The 17,053-nt window shown below is 43.6% G+C and overlaps 1 protein-coding gene across 1 annotated transcript in view; it reads left to right on the forward strand.

The window, feature by feature from the left end:
- Window positions 1-3,485: 3,485 nt before the first annotated feature.
- Window positions 3,486-17,053, forward strand: part of LOC101950612 (poly(U)-specific endoribonuclease-like) — a 29,206-nt gene continuing 15,638 nt past the window's right edge. Inside the window, exons 1-2 of the mRNA XM_005296684.4 lie at window positions 3,486-3,635; window positions 14,669-14,768. Coding sequence (XP_005296741.1) covers window positions 3,625-3,635; window positions 14,669-14,768 — 111 coding nt within the window. The 5' untranslated portion in view covers window positions 3,486-3,624. The remainder of the gene's footprint in view (window positions 3,636-14,668; window positions 14,769-17,053) is intronic.

The raw sequence follows: 17,053 nt of genomic DNA on the forward strand, positions 1-17,053 counted from the left end.
TATAACTCTCTATGACCTTTCTGCCTATCACTTATAATCACTTAAAAACTTTCTATAGTTAATAAACTTGTTTTAATGGTTTATCCTTAACAGAAAGTGTGTCTAAAGTGTTTGGGGATCTGTTCAGATTACACAGGCTGGTGTATGTCCACTATCCTTTGAGAAAGTGGCGAACTAATTAATGAGCTTGCATTGTTCAAGAGAAGATCTTGAGCAGGTCTCGAGCAGTATAAGATGGTACATTCTGAGGTGCAAGGCTGGGGAGATTTGCTGGTGTCTCCCTTTGTATAGTTCATGAGTGGCTTGCAGAGCATTCATGCAACTTAGCTGGCTGTGTCTCTGCATTTTGGTGGCTGAGTGATAACAGCACCTGGAGGGGTTGGCGGTTTGTCACTAGCAAAGCATTGTGAGAGACAGCCCAGGCTGGAGCGTTAAGGGGGCACAACACTCCCACAGTTCCACGTTGTACACTGGGGATCCCATCACACCGGGGCATCAGGTCACTGATTCCCCAGACAGCTCCTCATTGGGGCTGCTGTTGCATCCAGCCCTTGGTCTCAGCCTGTGCTGACTGCTGATCCAATCAGATAAGGTGCTTCCAGGATGGCTCACTGAACTGCTGTCGCCACTTGCTCAGACATCACCAGGGAAACCTCTGAGTCATCCTCAGGGTCCATTTTCATGAGGTTTCACTGGCATGACGGTGGCTGGCCAGGCGTACAGCCACTGGAGATGAAACTCCAGTAAGCCCCTGAGGCTACAGCAGGGCCATTACCTGTTGAACCTATCGTTGCTGCTGTGCCCCTAAGTCCCAGATCTGCTGTTGCTGCTGGGCAGCCAGTTGCCACAGGAGCTGCTGTTGCTATTGCTGAATCTTGGTCATCCAGTTTTAGAAGGCATCCCAGATCCATGCTGTCACCATCTGACCAACTCACGACCTTAGGCCGAGGGTGTTCAACAGTCTGAGTCAGTCTCCAGGGATGGGAAGCTCATGCCCTCATTCTTTACCACATTGTCACTAGGGTGCTTATGCCAGGTAGGGTTACCACCTTTGAAATGCAAAAAAGCCCACCACAAACCCAATCACAAGGCAACTCCACAACCCTCCCCCTCCTTCTAGAGCCACTCCAGAGAGGACACATACAGATAAGATGGATAACATCATTCTCTTATTTAAACTGCAGAAGTGGGAACACTGCAGCATCATTAGCTGGGCACAGAAACTTTACCATTAGCTATCCCAGTGTATTGTGAAAATAATGCAAATCTTTAGACCCACTTAAAAAATAAACAAGCAGATTAAATTATTTTTCTGGCAACTGGCAAATCCAAAAAAACTAAGGTGGTATCCCTAATGCCAGGGTGCCTCCTAGAGGCCAGGCCAGGCTCCAGCACTCAGCTAAGCCTCCGCTCTATAGTGTCTGGGTATTTCAACACTCCAGTCCAGTCCTACAAGTCTCAGCTCTCCAGCTGAACCTAGCGTTGCCAACTTTCTATTTGCAGAAAACTGAACATCATTATCCCACTCCCTGCCCTGCCCCTCCCCGAGGCCCCACTCATTCCGTTCCCCCCCCCCCATCACTCACTCTCTCACATCCTTGCTCACTCGCTCATTTTCACCGAGCTAGGGCTGGGGGTTGGGGTGCAGGAGGGGGTGAGGGCTCTGGGAGGATTTTATAGCCCTTCATAGTACTTTCCAAATGTCAGCTATCATGATAGTTGTGAGCGGAAAGGCAGGAAGGTGTTTTTTCCCTGTACACTGTGTCTTCATTAACTTTTTCTTTGTTGATTTATAATAACCATACAATACAACAAAAGCATGAGAATGACACTAAGGACCCAAGCTTGCTCTCAGTGAAGTCAATTCTAAACTTTTAGATTTGAAGTGATTGTTTCTGGATGTAAAATTCATACACCATGTGGAAAGCAGTGGGCAAAGAATTCAATTCTGGAATTCCCTACAGAGCTCTGTTTTCTGTGTGCTTTGTAAATCTGCACGTCCACTATGACAAAAGCTCTAGAGCAGAGGTTCCCAAACTTATTTGGCCTACCGCCCCCTTTTCAGAAAAAAAATTACTCAGCGCCCCCCCGGAAATCTACCTTCTTTAAGCGAACAAACAGAAAGATGCAGTGACAAATTTGCATTCTTTTATGTATCTATATTTCTGCCTACGTCCTACAATATAGTAAAGAAAGATGTGTTATTAGAATATCGCCCACGACATCGGGTATACAGTGGTTTTTGCATAAGACGACAAAAGACAACCAAACTAAAATACTAATGAAACTAATAAACTGGGTTTTGTTCTTTGCTCAGCATTAGATATATGTATTTGATATTGAATTGTCAAATATCAAACTAAATTTATCAAGAAATAATTAATTTAAAAATAATCAATATGCAATTAAAAATCAGTTAATAGTTTTAACTTAGTTTGCCCTTATTTAAATAATTGTTCCTTATTAACACACGCCTTATTTACCACTTAACACAGATGATTCGATAGATATAAATAAATGTTAATAGTTAACAGTTTTTTTACGATTTCATTCCCCCGCTTTTGTTAATATTGTAATAAAATATGACAAATATATTGACTGTACACTTCAAATAGTACTGTACCGACACAAGCCTGCTACGATTTTATTAGTAAGCACTAGAGACACAGAAATGTACGGTAGATATGTAAGAAAATGTATAAAAATACTCACATGTAAATTGCTGTTTTATTGAAACAACAATAATACAATTTGCTTTGTATGTGATCCGTAATCCGTAAAGATCGAAGGTATCGAATATGAATAAAAAATTTTAAATACTTATTGCACTATTATTAACTGCTTTTTATGCAAGTCAGAAACAATCTAAATTAGATTTCATACATGTCGCCTATTTATAGTATTGTATTGTAAACAAGTCATTACACGCACATATTCCTGCCGATGCATGCTGGACTTCCTGACAATGCGCGACACGCTTGCCTGCCAACACTTGCTTGTTAAGAGCTGTTGGCGGACTTGACACCTGATCGGTTATAATTTGTGAATTTATTTGGAAAATAAAGTAATCACTATAACTTTAACTCTATGTTACACAACAGATGAAACATGTGCGAACGTTTTTTCAAAATTTTCTTATATTCTCTTTATGCTTCCACCGCCCCCTTATTTTTATTCAACGCCCCCCAATTGCACCCAAGGCGACTACTGCCCCCCTGGATCGTTCCAGCGCCCCCCAGGGGGCGGTATCGCCCACTTTGGGAACCTCTGCTCTAGAGGCTAAGAATGAGGAAAAGGCAGATCTAAGTCTTGTTTAGCGTCTCCCTGTCTCCTCAGCGCGCATAACAGCAGACAAGTTTTTCCAGCTACTAGCAGGTTTCAGCTAGACACAAAGTTATTATTGTCAGGTTTTGCCCCTCCCTCTATCACACTCCTCTCCCATAGTTACGTGTCTGCATCTCCATTGCCTTCTTGCCCTGTCTATCACATTGACTGACAGTTCTGGCTAAGTAGGCTGTGGGAAAGAGACACCTCTTCAGTCTGATCACTGAGCTGCAGAGTTTTGAGCTTCAGCTGGGATCTTACTCTCCAGTGTGTTTGCCAAGAGAAATATATTCTCTCAGCATGGCTCGTAGGTAAGGGAGAATCACACTGGCCCATTATTCCTCTTTTTTAAATGCCAAATAGACAGAGAGTTGTGCTTCTGTGTGGCACCTATATATAAAGTGGCTTTAATTGGAGTGCAGCATTGCAATAACATTCTGCTTATTGTTTCTGTTCTATTGTAGTAACTTGCTTCAAGTTGAAAAGCTGCTGGGAGCTAAAAAGGCAACTGAATCATATGCTGCTTTATGTAAAATAATGTGATACTAAGATTAGATGTTTTAAGACAGCTGATGTTGCAGGGTACCTTGCAAAGGTAAAGTTATAATGATGCAAGCCCCTCCTTCTAGTCTTTCATCAAGCCCTCTTGTGTTTTTCTGGAATTATAGGGTCTTACTAGACTGTTTATTGCATTGATACAGTTGTTATTATCTTGAAACTTGAAGCTTGATCTCCACTCTACAGATACAGTCCTGTTTACTGGATCGGATTCTTCTCTCAAATGTATCATAAGGTTGTAAATCAGGCGTAACTCCATTGAAGCCCATGGAGTTGCACCTACACTGGAATAAATGAGAGGAGAATCAAGTCAATAGTTTATTTCTTTTACTAACCATTTCATACAATTGTAAGGGAAACTTTAAATGCATGTTAAATCTTTATGCAAAGGGTTTGCTTAGCAACCTGGGCAAATGTTTTGCTTCTTTTAAAATCACAAATGATGCGAAGATTAGAGGACTTTTAAAAATCGCACTGCTGCTAAAAGTCTCTTAAGGATAAAATTACATTGCAGAAGACGTACATCCGAGCCTTCTGTTTGGGTGTTGCATTGCACATTTACAGTTGTTTTTGTTGCATTGATTTGGTTGAATTCATTAGAACTAGCTTTCAGGCTGGTTGTTTTGGTTGGTTACAGCAGTACTTATTTCTTGCACAGAAACTATTTGGACAAGGTGAAAAGGGAGAGTGTGTGTGGGGGGGGGGGAGAGAGAGATTTTACAACTGAATTGCACAAAAAACAAATGGCATAGCATGCAAATGTCTTGTTTTAAATTAGCAGCAATGCTAAGGTTAGAGTTTTAGTTTAAGTGTACACCTGTTAGAATATAGTAAAGTTTCATTCAAGAAGCTACATCCCAGCAGCCCTCTTGCTTCTTACATTCTCAATATAGCTTTTATTGCACTGAAACTGAAACATAGATTTGAGATGGCTGAAACCAGCAACACTCATGCAAAATTCACTTTTAATCCTATGCAAACACGGCCTGTCTTATCATGCAGAAATTGTTTTAATCTTTTTTTATATGGAAACACAATGCTAGTAATTGAGGTGATATCATCAAGAGTATGGAAGGAGGAATAATAGGGAAGAAATCAAGAACATACGAGACTACACGCTGATTGCGGCCACAGACACTATCATATTGAAAATATGCCGAGGGGTTCAGAGTGCAGGAGGGGGCTCAGGGCTGGGGCAGGGAGCTGGGGTGCGGTAGGATGCGCGGGGTGCTGGCTCTGGGCAGCGCTGACCTCAGGCAGCTCCCGGAAGCGGTGACATGTCCCTCGGCTCCTGGGCGCAGGGGCAGCCAGGAGGCTCTGCGGCGTCTGTGCTGCCTCTGCCCACAGGCACCGTCCCCGCAGCTCCAATTGGCCGCAGTTCCTGGCCAATGGGAGCTGCAGAGCCGGCAGTTGAGGCAGGGACATCGCACAGAGCCCCCCCCTGGGCGTCCCTCTGCCTAGGAGCTGAGGGACATGTCACCGTTTCTGGGACCTGTGCAGAGCCAGGTAGGGAGCCTGCCAGTCCAACGCCAACCGGACTTTTAATGGCCCGGTTAGCAGTGCTGACCAGAGTCACCAGGGTCCCTTTTTGACCAGGTGTTCCAGTCGAAAACTGGACACCTGGCAACCCTAGATGGTAGCAGCAGAAGCAGGGAGATAGACAGCATGAATGTACAGAATGAGTGGATAATGGTAAGAGAATGCATAAAGCAAGGAGAAATAATGACCCATCCAAATTAGGTTGACCCAATGTGGGGTGAAAATGGGGAAGGTGCTGTAAAGAAATATGACTGTATGGATATCTGCTCAGTGACGGGGAAAAATTAAAAGTCTCTGGTAGGCTTCTGTAAACTTGGGATGGAAGGAAGGAAGAGAATCCTGTTCCCAGTGGAGATAGTAATCTGAATTTGAAATGCTCTAGATTTGCCCATAATTTGTGACTTCTTCATAGTAGGGACCACCTTTCTTAAGTGTTTAGAAACCACTGTACACATAGTAGGTTCTATCCCAAATAAATGATTAACAATAATAGCAATGTTATTGGTGGCCTCTGTGCTTTGCTTTGTAGTTAATTCTTTGTAAACTTTAACATTTGCATTGTGTGGGTTGAGCAGCCAGGACTGGCATTGTGATGCTGCCATCCAGATGGCCCCTTCAGAGCGGAGCATGTGTATGGATCCATGGATGTATTCCATAAGGTCCCCACTATGGTCCTTACACACATGTAACTTCTGTTGTGCAAAAGGGCAACAAGCTCTGGAATCCAGTACTGACTCTGACAGCTAAGAATTTCTACCTAATTGTATTGTTATGGGTTGGGTGCAATCATTGCCCTTCTTTTAAGAAAGTTGTAAGAAACAGTTAAGCTCCTTTATGGTACCAGATAGTTGAAATGGCAGCAGCCTCCACTCCAAACACAGGCACATGTCACCACCCAAATCAATGGCACATGCAAGACACATATGGATGGAGGGATTTTGCTGGCTATTGTTTTGTGTCTGTGAAAGAGAGGCAGACAGGCCAGAAAAGCAGGAGAAACTACTAGGCTATATCTACACTGTCACTTTCCTTGCTAAAACTTTTGAATGACAAAAGTTTTAGCAAGGAAAAGCGCCGGTATTCACAGCGCTTCATCAGCAGGAGCCGCGCTCCCAGCGACAAAGCTACCGCCCCTCGTTGGAGGTGATTTTATTTTGTCACTGGGAGAGCTCTTTCCCAGCGATAAAAAGCAACCACACTGCGCAACTTACAACAATGCAGCTGCAGCGGCACAACCGCACCGTTTTAATGTGTGCAATGTAGACATAGCCCTAAAACAGTAGGGACAGAAAAGCCAAAGACACAGCCTGACCAAATACTGGGAGCACGGCCCTGAGAAAAAGCTAGAGAGAGTTTTTTGCTCTGAGTGCTGGTTGAAAGGGGCTTGGAGCTGCAAACAAAGACACTGTGTTCCTGCTGTGTTCAGGGACACAGGACTTTGTATATTCATTGTAAATAAATAGGATTGAATCTAAGAAATACCTGCCTCCATCATCAATATCTCCACCTAATGAAACAACCCTCAAAATCCCTGAATTTGGCTAGTCACTTGGGTCAAATAAGGGGTAACTATTACATTTAATATAGTTCTTTCAAGGGCAAAAAAGGGTCAGTCTTGTGCCTTAGCTACATGAAGTTAACGTGTTAACTAACATAATTGTAAATTTTAGTGTAGACACAACTCAAACATTTGTTCTAGGACACAAACATGAGTTGCTAGTCATGTTTACCCTAAAAAAAAGGTTTGTATCCTGTCTGTACTAGAATTTACAATCATGTTAGTTAACCTGAGTTTATTAACACACTAAAACTCAATGAAACATTCAAATGTACACGCGCCTTTTGGGATTTGTATAGCTCCCATTGCAAGAGTACCTAAGAATTTATATGCTAAGTTTTCTCAATTATCAATTGAACATAGTGATTCTTATGCCCCCCAGGAGGGCTGTGAGGTTCAATTCACGGATGTTAATAAAGCACTCTAGGATCCTTAGATGGAAGCTATTACAGAATGTATATTTATAATTATGATAATTGTATATGAAGCATGACAAGTGCTTACTACCTAATCATCAACATGTGGTTTATTTTTAAGCCTGATCCAAACATCTGTTTTATATTGATATTACTTGTTCCCAAACCAGCTCTAAGCAAGTGAGATGTGAAAGTCCATCAGTTCCCTTCTCTCCTACACTTGTACTGCAGAATGTCAAGGAAATTGACTTGGATTCTGCTCAATTATAACTTTAATCTCTGAGCCCTTGAATAAAGGAAACCAAGAGTTCAGTATATGAAGTTGTCCATTGCATTGCTATATTTACCACTCATTTTAACCTCTTCATCCCTTGTTTGTTGTTGTTGTTGTTGTTGTTGTTGTTTTAAGAGCTGTGGGCTTGGGGAAAATCATTAGTAAGTCAGGATGATCTGTGGAAAGAGAAAAGGGAGGTTGTATGAGTGGGCAAGAACAGCAGCACTGGATTGGGACGTGAGATGAAAGGTAGTAGGGAGAGAGAAGGCAAGGTCAGAAGTGGGAGGACCTTCAAAAGCAGCTCGGAAGGAACATAGGAGGTGGCCAGTTCTGTGACATTCAATGTTTGTAGTATGATGGGAGTATGGCAACCTGTTGCTTCCAATATGCTCCCTGACATGCAACTGAATTGGCATTTTGGTAAGAAAAGAGTTAATTTGACCTGCAGGTATGGTCTGATATAAAGGAATCTGCCCAGGAACACAGCAAGTGTGCAAAGCGACTATTGTTATACCTCTGAAATTTATTATCAGGGGCCTTGTGCTGGGAGATATTTTTAACATGTTGTGAGAAAAGTAAAGGAGAACTGAGTTCAGTTTCTGGTTCTGGGGCCAAGTTCACCCGAATGTAAAAGCCTAAGTCAGCACCAATAATGGATTTAACCTTTGTTCCAGCTGCTTAATGCTAGTGGTGGATTTGACCCTTATTCCCCTTGATTTCAGTGCAAGTTTGATTGAGCCTTTACTTCCTAAGACCAGCAGGAGCAGGGAGTGCCTTGTATCAATCAATGACAAGCTTCTTCAACTAATGAAAGAGAATCGTTTAATGGGATTTGATGTGTATTCTGTCCAAAGCCTTCAGGGCTAAATGAACTGTGGCTGCCGAAGAGGCCAGAATTGTGTGTAATGCTAGATGGAATACAGGATAGAGGGGCGAATCCACAGAGCAGTTATTGCAAGGAGACCCTCATTTCCACATCCCCTTTATAACCAAAGCCATTGTGTTAATGGCAGTTTAATATTTTTGCACAGATATTGTTACTGTCAGGGAAGCAGTGTGTGACAAGTTCCCATTACCACAAGACATGGAGTTGATTTTTACTGTTATGTAGATTTGTAGCACATGGTACATACATTTCCTCAAGTAGTTTTGTTTCCTCTCCTGCACTTACACAGCACATTTTCTGTGGATTTTGTTTTCCGCGTCTGATTTCTACACCATTTATGGTGGGGTAATATTTGGCCATTCAGTTTATTCAAGCAGTCTGTTCTAAAGCTAATTTAAGAGCTCCAAATAGAATTACAAATATCTAAAAATAAATAAATGCATGTGCACAAAAGGACATATGCTGTTCCCCTTCATTTTCATCCATCTTTTGCTTATACTTAAATTCTAAAGGGCCAAACTCTGCCCTCAGATACATGCAAGAGTCTCCCATTGAAGTCAATGGGACCCTGCACAAGTGCACCCAATGGCAGAATTTGGCCCATAGTTGTCAGTTTACACTTTTGATTTGACACCATTCAGATTGGCATTTCAGTGATCAGTGTTCAATGTCTTGTTTATCTAGACTTGGTTCTTGTGACAATATAAATTTGCATAAGTCCTCATTGTATCGTTCTGAACTAATGTGCTGGAGTTGCCAATTCAAATAGTTAAACCAAATAAAATTTTACTTTGTAAAGTCAGAGGGATTATAAATGAGCCTATCTGAACAGTCCCAGCAGACTAAGAAATAGAAACTAGATAGGTCCTACTGGCTGTATTTTCAGACTGTCCTGACCTTATTAGCTTTCTTCACTATTGAAGGAAATGTCACAATCACTTGGTTACTAAGGGTGTATCTTCACTGTAGAGGTAACTTGGGTGATTAGCACTTCGGTCTGGGCACCCGGATGGGCCTAGCCTGGGTGTGAGCAGCCACACTGCACAGCCATAGCCGAGTTACTGTGTCCTCACTGGCACTACGCTCACCCATGTGAGTCTCTAGGACTTCTGGGGGGCACATACATGCCATGGTTCTTTGTGCTGTAGTAACCCGAGTTGCTCTCTGATTCTTGCCTAGTGAATTGTGGGAGAACTTGTCCTTCCACACCCATGGGGGGAATTAGAGGACCATCAGCGCTTGCGTGGTTTTGCTTGTGTCCTCAGTACAAAATGATCAGGTACCCAGGCCAAGTGAAAGCCTCACTGGGGCTTTAGCCTGGGGCCTGAGATCAGTCAGCTAGTCTGGGTTAAAAGCACCACCACACTTGGGTCATAGGGTCTTGTGTATGGACTGGAGGGAGGGCAGGGGTAACACTTAAGGAAGAGCCCCAGTGAACTCTGAAGTGAAGATATACCCAAAAACTAAGGCTAGTTCCATAAACTTAGCACCGCTTGAAGAAATAGGGTCAAAACTGAACTGTAAATGTAAAACAAAGAGAAAAATACTGTAACCAGCCCCACTACAGGGTACTGTAGTGAGTGCTGTGGTACAACAGTCCCCTTTGATCCCTCGTAGCATGTCCTGTGTACTATGTGCTCCAAGCACTAGGCTCTGCAAGGTCCAGCCTTTGTTGGGTTCCCATAAATACTCACACATTTCGAGTAAAAGGATTGCTTTACTAGGGACACCAGAAATAAAATGTGCAAATTCCATAGGCACAATTGCTTTAAGTTAGAATAACAATGAAGATCGAAACAACAGTTCCCAGTCCAGCCTCTAAGGGCAGCCGAACACGGGTATACAGGTAAATGTCTCATATTAACCCCTCCACACTATCATAGATTTTTCACTGAGTTTAAGGCCAGAAGGGACTATTGGATCATCTAGTCTGCCCTCCTGTAGATCACAGGTCATTACAGTTCACCCAGCCTCCAGGAAATGGTGAAGTGGCTCATGTAGCCTGCTACTCATTTCAAAAGATTACAAAAGACTGGGCTTGCTCTGTAGCCCATAGTCCAACAAAACGCCTCCTAATGTCAACAGGTGTTTTGCCTGACTTAACAGCTACAGGATTAGGCTCCTCTTTCATCCCCACCTTCCCACCAAAATTCAGCAGACACTTTAAAGTAATTGGAGAGACCAGGTGGGTGAGGTAATATCTTTTATGGGACCAATTTCTGTTAATGAGCGAGACAAGCTTTTGGCTTACACAGCTCAAAAGCTTGTCTCTCTCTCACCAGCAGAAGTTGGTCTCATAAAAGATATTACCTCACCCACCTGGTCTCTCTAATATCCTGGGACTGACACAGCTACAACAAAACTGCATACTTTACATTAATGTCAAAGATCATACATATTGTTTGGAGGAATATTTTCTTTTGCTCAGCAGCTCCCTCCAAAGTTCTGTTTTCACTAAGCTCACTTGAGGCTTCTCCACAGGTATATGTCTTTTGAATGCATACAGTATCTGAAGGCCAGCAGCTTAATAAACAAGAAATTGTGATCAAAACGTGTGCTCAAAAAGCAAAATGTCTGAAAAAAATGGAAATAGTGTGCTTGTCATCTATGTTAGCAGTCAGCACTACAAGGCTACTCTTGTAGGTTTAATGTGTCATGTATAGCATGGTTCGTTCACTGGACACAAAAGATGATCTTTCAGAAGAAATCCATACAGCAAAGATCCATCCAGTTGTTAAAGTTTTTTACGTAACTTTTTCTTCCCCAGCCCTTTTCCTTTTAAAATCTGAACATTTATTTAAGTGTGGAGGAGATAGAGAATTATTTGTGTGTGGGTGGGAATGGTGAAGGCAGGGTTTTGTTTGCAATGGGCAATCAGGGATTCTGAACAGAAATGACAGGTGTAGGTTTAGAGCAGTGTGATTCCATTGGGAGGGAGCAGAATGAGGGGTCACGGTGGGAAAAGTCTTAAGATTTACAGTAGTTCGGTTTTTCTTTTGTTTCACTGTCACCAGTTTGAGCTATGTGTTTCAGGAACCAGGATATGTGACTTAGTCACTCCCTTTGGGGACATGTAAGGATTCTTATTACTCTCCAATGTGCCTACCTGGCATTTCAGTGATCAATATCTTGTTTATCTAGACTTGGTTCTTGTGTCAATATAAATTTGCATAAGTCCTCATTGTATCATTCTGAACTAATGTGCTGGACTTGCCAATTCAAATAGTTAAACCAAATAAAATTTTACTTTGTAAAGTCAGAGGGATTATAAATGAGCCTATCTGAACAGTCCCAGCAGACTAAGAAATAGAAACTAGATAGGTCCTACTGGCTGTATTTTCAGATTGTCCTGACCTTGTTAGCTTTCTTCACTATTGAAGGAAATGTCACAATCACTTGGTTACTAAGGGTGTATCTTCACTGTAGAGTTAACTTGGGTGATTAGCACTTCGGTCTGGGCACCCGGATGGGCCTAGCCTGGGTGTGAGCAGCCACACTGCACAGCCATAGCCGAGTTACTGTGTCCTCACTGGCGCTACGCTCACCCATGTGAGTCTCTAGGACTTCTGGGGGGCACATACATGCCATGGTTCTTTGTGCTGCAGTAACCTGAGTTGCTCTCTGATTCTTGCCTAGTGAATTGTGGGAGAACTTGTCCTTCCGCACCCATGAGGGGAATTGGAGGACCATCAGCGCTTGGGTGATTTTGCTTGCGTCCTCAGTACAAAATGATCAGGTACCCAGGCCAAGTGAAAGCCTCACTGGGGCTTTAGCCTGGAACCTGAGATGAATCAGCTAGTCTGGGTTAAAAGCACCACCATACTTTGGTCATAGGGTCTTATGTATGGACTGGAGGGAGGGCAGGGGTAATACCTAAGGAAGAGCCCCAATGAACTCTGAAGTGAAAATATACCCAAAATCTAAGACTAGTTCCTTAAATTTAGTAAAACAAAGGGAAAAATACTGTAACCAGCCCCACTACAGGGTACTGTAGTGAGTGCTGTGGTATATCAGTCCCCTTTGACACCTCGTAGCATGACCTGTGTACCACTCTCTCCAAACACTAGGCTCTTCAAGGTCCAGCCCCTGTTGGGTTCCCATAAATACTCACACATTTCGAGTAAAAGGATTGCTTTACTATACAACCAGTTATGCTCCATGGTAGACGGGTAGGGGATTCTATCCTGATCCCTGCAGGCAACTGGCTGAAGCCCTGAAGCGTGAGATTTTATTATAGTCATTGTTTTAATGCAGAGCCGCTAGTGTAATGAGCACATTGTGGGCAACGCAGGCAATCCTGTTCTTCCCATGGACCACAAAGGAACGGGATGAATAGTCTAGTGCCCTGTAGCCTCCTGGTGTGGCTACTGCTCTCCTCTGCCAACAATAGAGCGTGTCTGGCCCGCTCTCAGCGTACTCATCCCAACTCTCAGGCTGACTGCTATCTGGCCTTCCCTCTGCGGCCAACCCCCAGGCTGCTGTCCCTGGCCTCATGCAACTTCTGTCCCTTGATAACAGTTCTCAAGTACATAAAAGTTGTTACAATGAGGAGGGAGAAAAAATGTTCTTCTTAGGCTGTGAGGATAGGACAAGAAGCAATGGGCTTAAATTGCAGCAAGGGCAGTTTAGGTTGGACATCAGAAAAAACTTTCTAATGGTCAGGGTGGTTAAGCACTGGAATAAATTGCCTAGGGAGGTTGTGGAATCTCTGTCCATTGGAGATTTTTAAGAGCAGGTTAGACAAACACCTGTCGGGGATGGTCTAGATAATACTTAGTCCTGCCATGAGTGCAGGCAGGGCTGGCTCCAGGGTTTTGGCTGCCCCAAGCACCCAAAAAAAAAAAAAAAGCCACGATTGCGATCTGCGACGGCAATTCGGCGGGAGGTCCTTTGCTCCGAGCGGGAGTGCCGAATTGCCGACGAATACTTGGACGTGCCGCCCCACTCCGGAGCGGCCACCCCAAGCACCTGCTTGCCAGGTTGCTGCCTGGAGCCGGCCCTGAGTGCAGGGGCTGGACTAGATGACCTCTAGAGGTTCCTTCCAGGCCTATGATTCCAGAGTTCCTACTTTACCTCCACCCTGCCCTGCACTCTCCACCTCAGCCAGGGTGGAGGTAAAGTAGGAACCCAGTTATCAGCCAGCAGGTTCGTCACGAATATTAAAGAGAAACAAAATGTCACCTTCAGAAGCCTTCTTGATGCATGCTTCTTGCTGGTGGCTATGTAATTCTATTTCTAAGTGAGACAAATGGCTTTTAAAGTATGGAGAGGCCAACATGGTAGCCTTACAGTGAGTGCTTAGTGCCACTACATGCTGGAGGAAGACCACAGACGCAAGACTCAATTTACCCCTGGATTAGTCTAGTTTTATGCTGGTGTTTTCAGGTCCACTGTTTTTTTGGAAGGGAGGAAGCACCATGAATTACTCCACAACAATCTTCCTGACTGATCTAGGAGCAGCACTGATGTATTCTGAAGGAAGTCCCCTCCAACCTCTTTGAGCAAAGGAAAGCTGCTCTGACATGGGAATTTGAAGGATTGGAAGTGGAGAATTGGCTGGAATAGGGACTGTGATGGAGTAAGGGATCTTCCCTAGAAAACCAACCATAAAAAAAATGAAATTCTTCACTTCCTTTTTTATTCTGTTGTGTAGTGTTGCTGTTGGCTGTTAAACATCTCCTGCATTCCACACTAGAGATGGCTGTATTTCTGTGATGAGTCTATAGAATCCTTCTGGATGAATCTTTTTAAAAAAAAAATTAATTAGTAGATTTCACTAATTATAAAATAAAACTGAAATCTACCGTTCAAAAGTAATAACATCAATTGCTTGAAAAAGGAAAAATTTCTCTTGAAAACTTAAAAAATAAACAATTTCCCATTTCTTCATTAAGTACTTTAGGTATTATCAGCAGACAATTAATATTGCCCCTCAGGTGAGAGCAGCACTGACTGCGAGTGTCATGAGGAGAGAGAACTCCCTCAATTCCCTGATAGCACCCAGAACGCTACTGAAGTGCCACCAGAAATGTGGATGCTGCCGTTGACAAAGTTGTATTGATCTGGGTCTTTTTTTTTTTTAAGCATTGATATTTTTCTGAATTTCTTTGCAGGCTGGAGTTAAATCATGAACTTTCTAAACTTTTCAATGAGCTATGGGATGCAGATGTTAACCGCTTTGTGCCTGGGAAAGATTATACAATTGACTTACAGGTAATTTAGCTACTAAATATCATGAGGAGTGAGGACAGGATGAATCTATATGAAATAGAGGGTGTGGGGGCCGGGGGGGGGAGTCCCGGGCACTGTTTATGTGTATATATAAATGGGCCCAATTCACAGGTCCATTACATCACTAGAATGACAGAAAAAGTGCTGTAGAGAGGCTGCAAACAGGCTGGCTAGACCCCCGAGAACATTCTCAGCATAATAGGATTCCCTGGGCAGCACAGAGCCAAATAGCTGGCTCTGTTCTCAAACACCCTCCACCTCCCTCCAAGATTTTGGTTGGGGCATAGGGGTAATGACCAGAGCACTTCTGCATTCTGGCTACTTTTGGCAAGCATAACTGCCCCTTGGATCTGGTAAAGGTGTGGGCAATCCCTGCACACCCCATTGTGGCCAGGTGTGGTTCTGCAGCACCTTGCCTCAGTGCCCACTCAGGTTCTTTCAGTCAGTTACCCAGACTAGATTAGTTCAAACATATACTCCCTTTGAGGGGTCTGGTTTATTGACTCTTTCTACTCACTTCTTTAGTCACCCACGTTCACACCCACTCTGGGTCCATGTAAGAGTCCTGGTCAGTTTCCTTCCCCTGTTCAGGAGTCCCCAGACAATCCCTCTGTTCTTCTCCTTAAGACAGGACCTCCCCAGCTCTCCTCCTTGGGAGATGGAGTTGTAATTTAAGCCAGCTGTAGAAACCCAGTCAACTTCTCCCCGAGCTGGCCTTTCCCCAGTCAGTCCTTTCACCCTCAGGCTGAGAGCATGAGCAAATTAACCTTCATCTACTGCTATCTCCCCTGTTCTGAGGGAAGAGACAGAAAATAAACGGCCTTCTTCCCAGAGCTTGTCTTAGTTAGCTAGGAGAGAGGGGAGCCCTGCCTCACCCACCCTACAAGGCTCTTGGGCTCAGACCCTTAAAGAAAAAGTAGTCTGGATTTTCCCCAGGCCTTAACTGTACCCCTGGGACCATCTCCCCACTCCCCACCCTCCAAAAAATCTAGCTTTGCTGTCCGTAGGTCTTCATGCATTCTAAAAAGTCCCAGGACTTACAGGGACACATCACAGAACAGAGGTTGACTGACCACCTTACTAGTCCTTACTATCCTTAAGGTGACAGTCACCCTGTTATAGAGTCATTGCAACTGAATATAGTTTAAAGCAGCCTTAAAATTACTCAAGCCTTTGCCGAGGGTCTCCTTTTCCCTGCTACCTTGGGTATTGTGCCGAGCCCATAAATTGGACCCGATACATATAAACGTGTTGTTCTCTAAAAATGTTTCTCAATGTTGTACTAAGAGAAACCCAAGTCTTTTACCTTTATTGATGACAGTGTGGATTTCCTTGTATTGCCCTGAGAAATCTTCAAGACACAATGTATGGCAATTCTGTCACTGAGTGTGCTAGCCAGTTTGTTACCTGTTGCATCATCCGTACAATCGTCAGTGTTATCAGATCAGTCTATTATGGAGAAATGTGTTTTGCAATGTTTTGATAAGCGGAATTAAACATTAGGACACCAGCTAATCTCTAAGGGTAAAATCCTGTCCCAACTGAAGTCAATGGCAAAATTCCCTTTGACTTCAGTAAGATCAGGATTTCACTGTAGGTCTTCAACAGTGTTCATATTGGTTAGCGCCTATGGATTGTGGTCAGTAGATGAGGAGGAGGAAGATTTTCTGGCCACTGGGTGATGGAGCCAGTTTGGAACTCTGTCTGGAGTGAATTCTGAAAGCCTCCCTCTTCCCAGTACTATTCTCCTGACGAGCCCCACCTCTTCCAACCTGCTAACTATCTATCCTTTTCTGAGGCAGGGCATGCTGGTTGTTCAGGCTGTGGCTGGAAAATGCAAACTGCCTTCAATTCTGGAATAAAATTAACCAGGCTGGTAGGTAAGGTGAGAATGAGGCTCTCTGCCCACAGAGCAGGAATACCTCTTACGTTGCTTGGCAAGGAAGGATGATCCTGTGGTTAAGTTAGTAGACTAGAATATAGGAGATCTGGGTTCAATTCCTGGCTCTACCACAGATTTTTATTTGACTTTGAGCAAGTCACTTCATCTGCCCTGTGCCTCAGTTCCCCATCTGTCAAAGGGGGATAATATTTCATTACCTCACCGGGGTGTTGTGAAGACAAAATCCATTAATCATAGAATCACAGGAATATAGAGCTGGAAGGGACCTTAAGAGGACGTCTAGTCCACTCCCTCCCCCCCACCCCACCATGCCAATGCTGAGGCTGGGCCAAGTAAACCTAGACCATCCCTGACTGGTGTTCAT

This window comes from Chrysemys picta, chromosome 1, assembly GCF_011386835.1.
Source record: "Chrysemys picta bellii isolate R12L10 chromosome 1, ASM1138683v2, whole genome shotgun sequence".
Lineage (NCBI taxonomy): Eukaryota > Metazoa > Chordata > Testudines > Emydidae > Chrysemys > Chrysemys picta.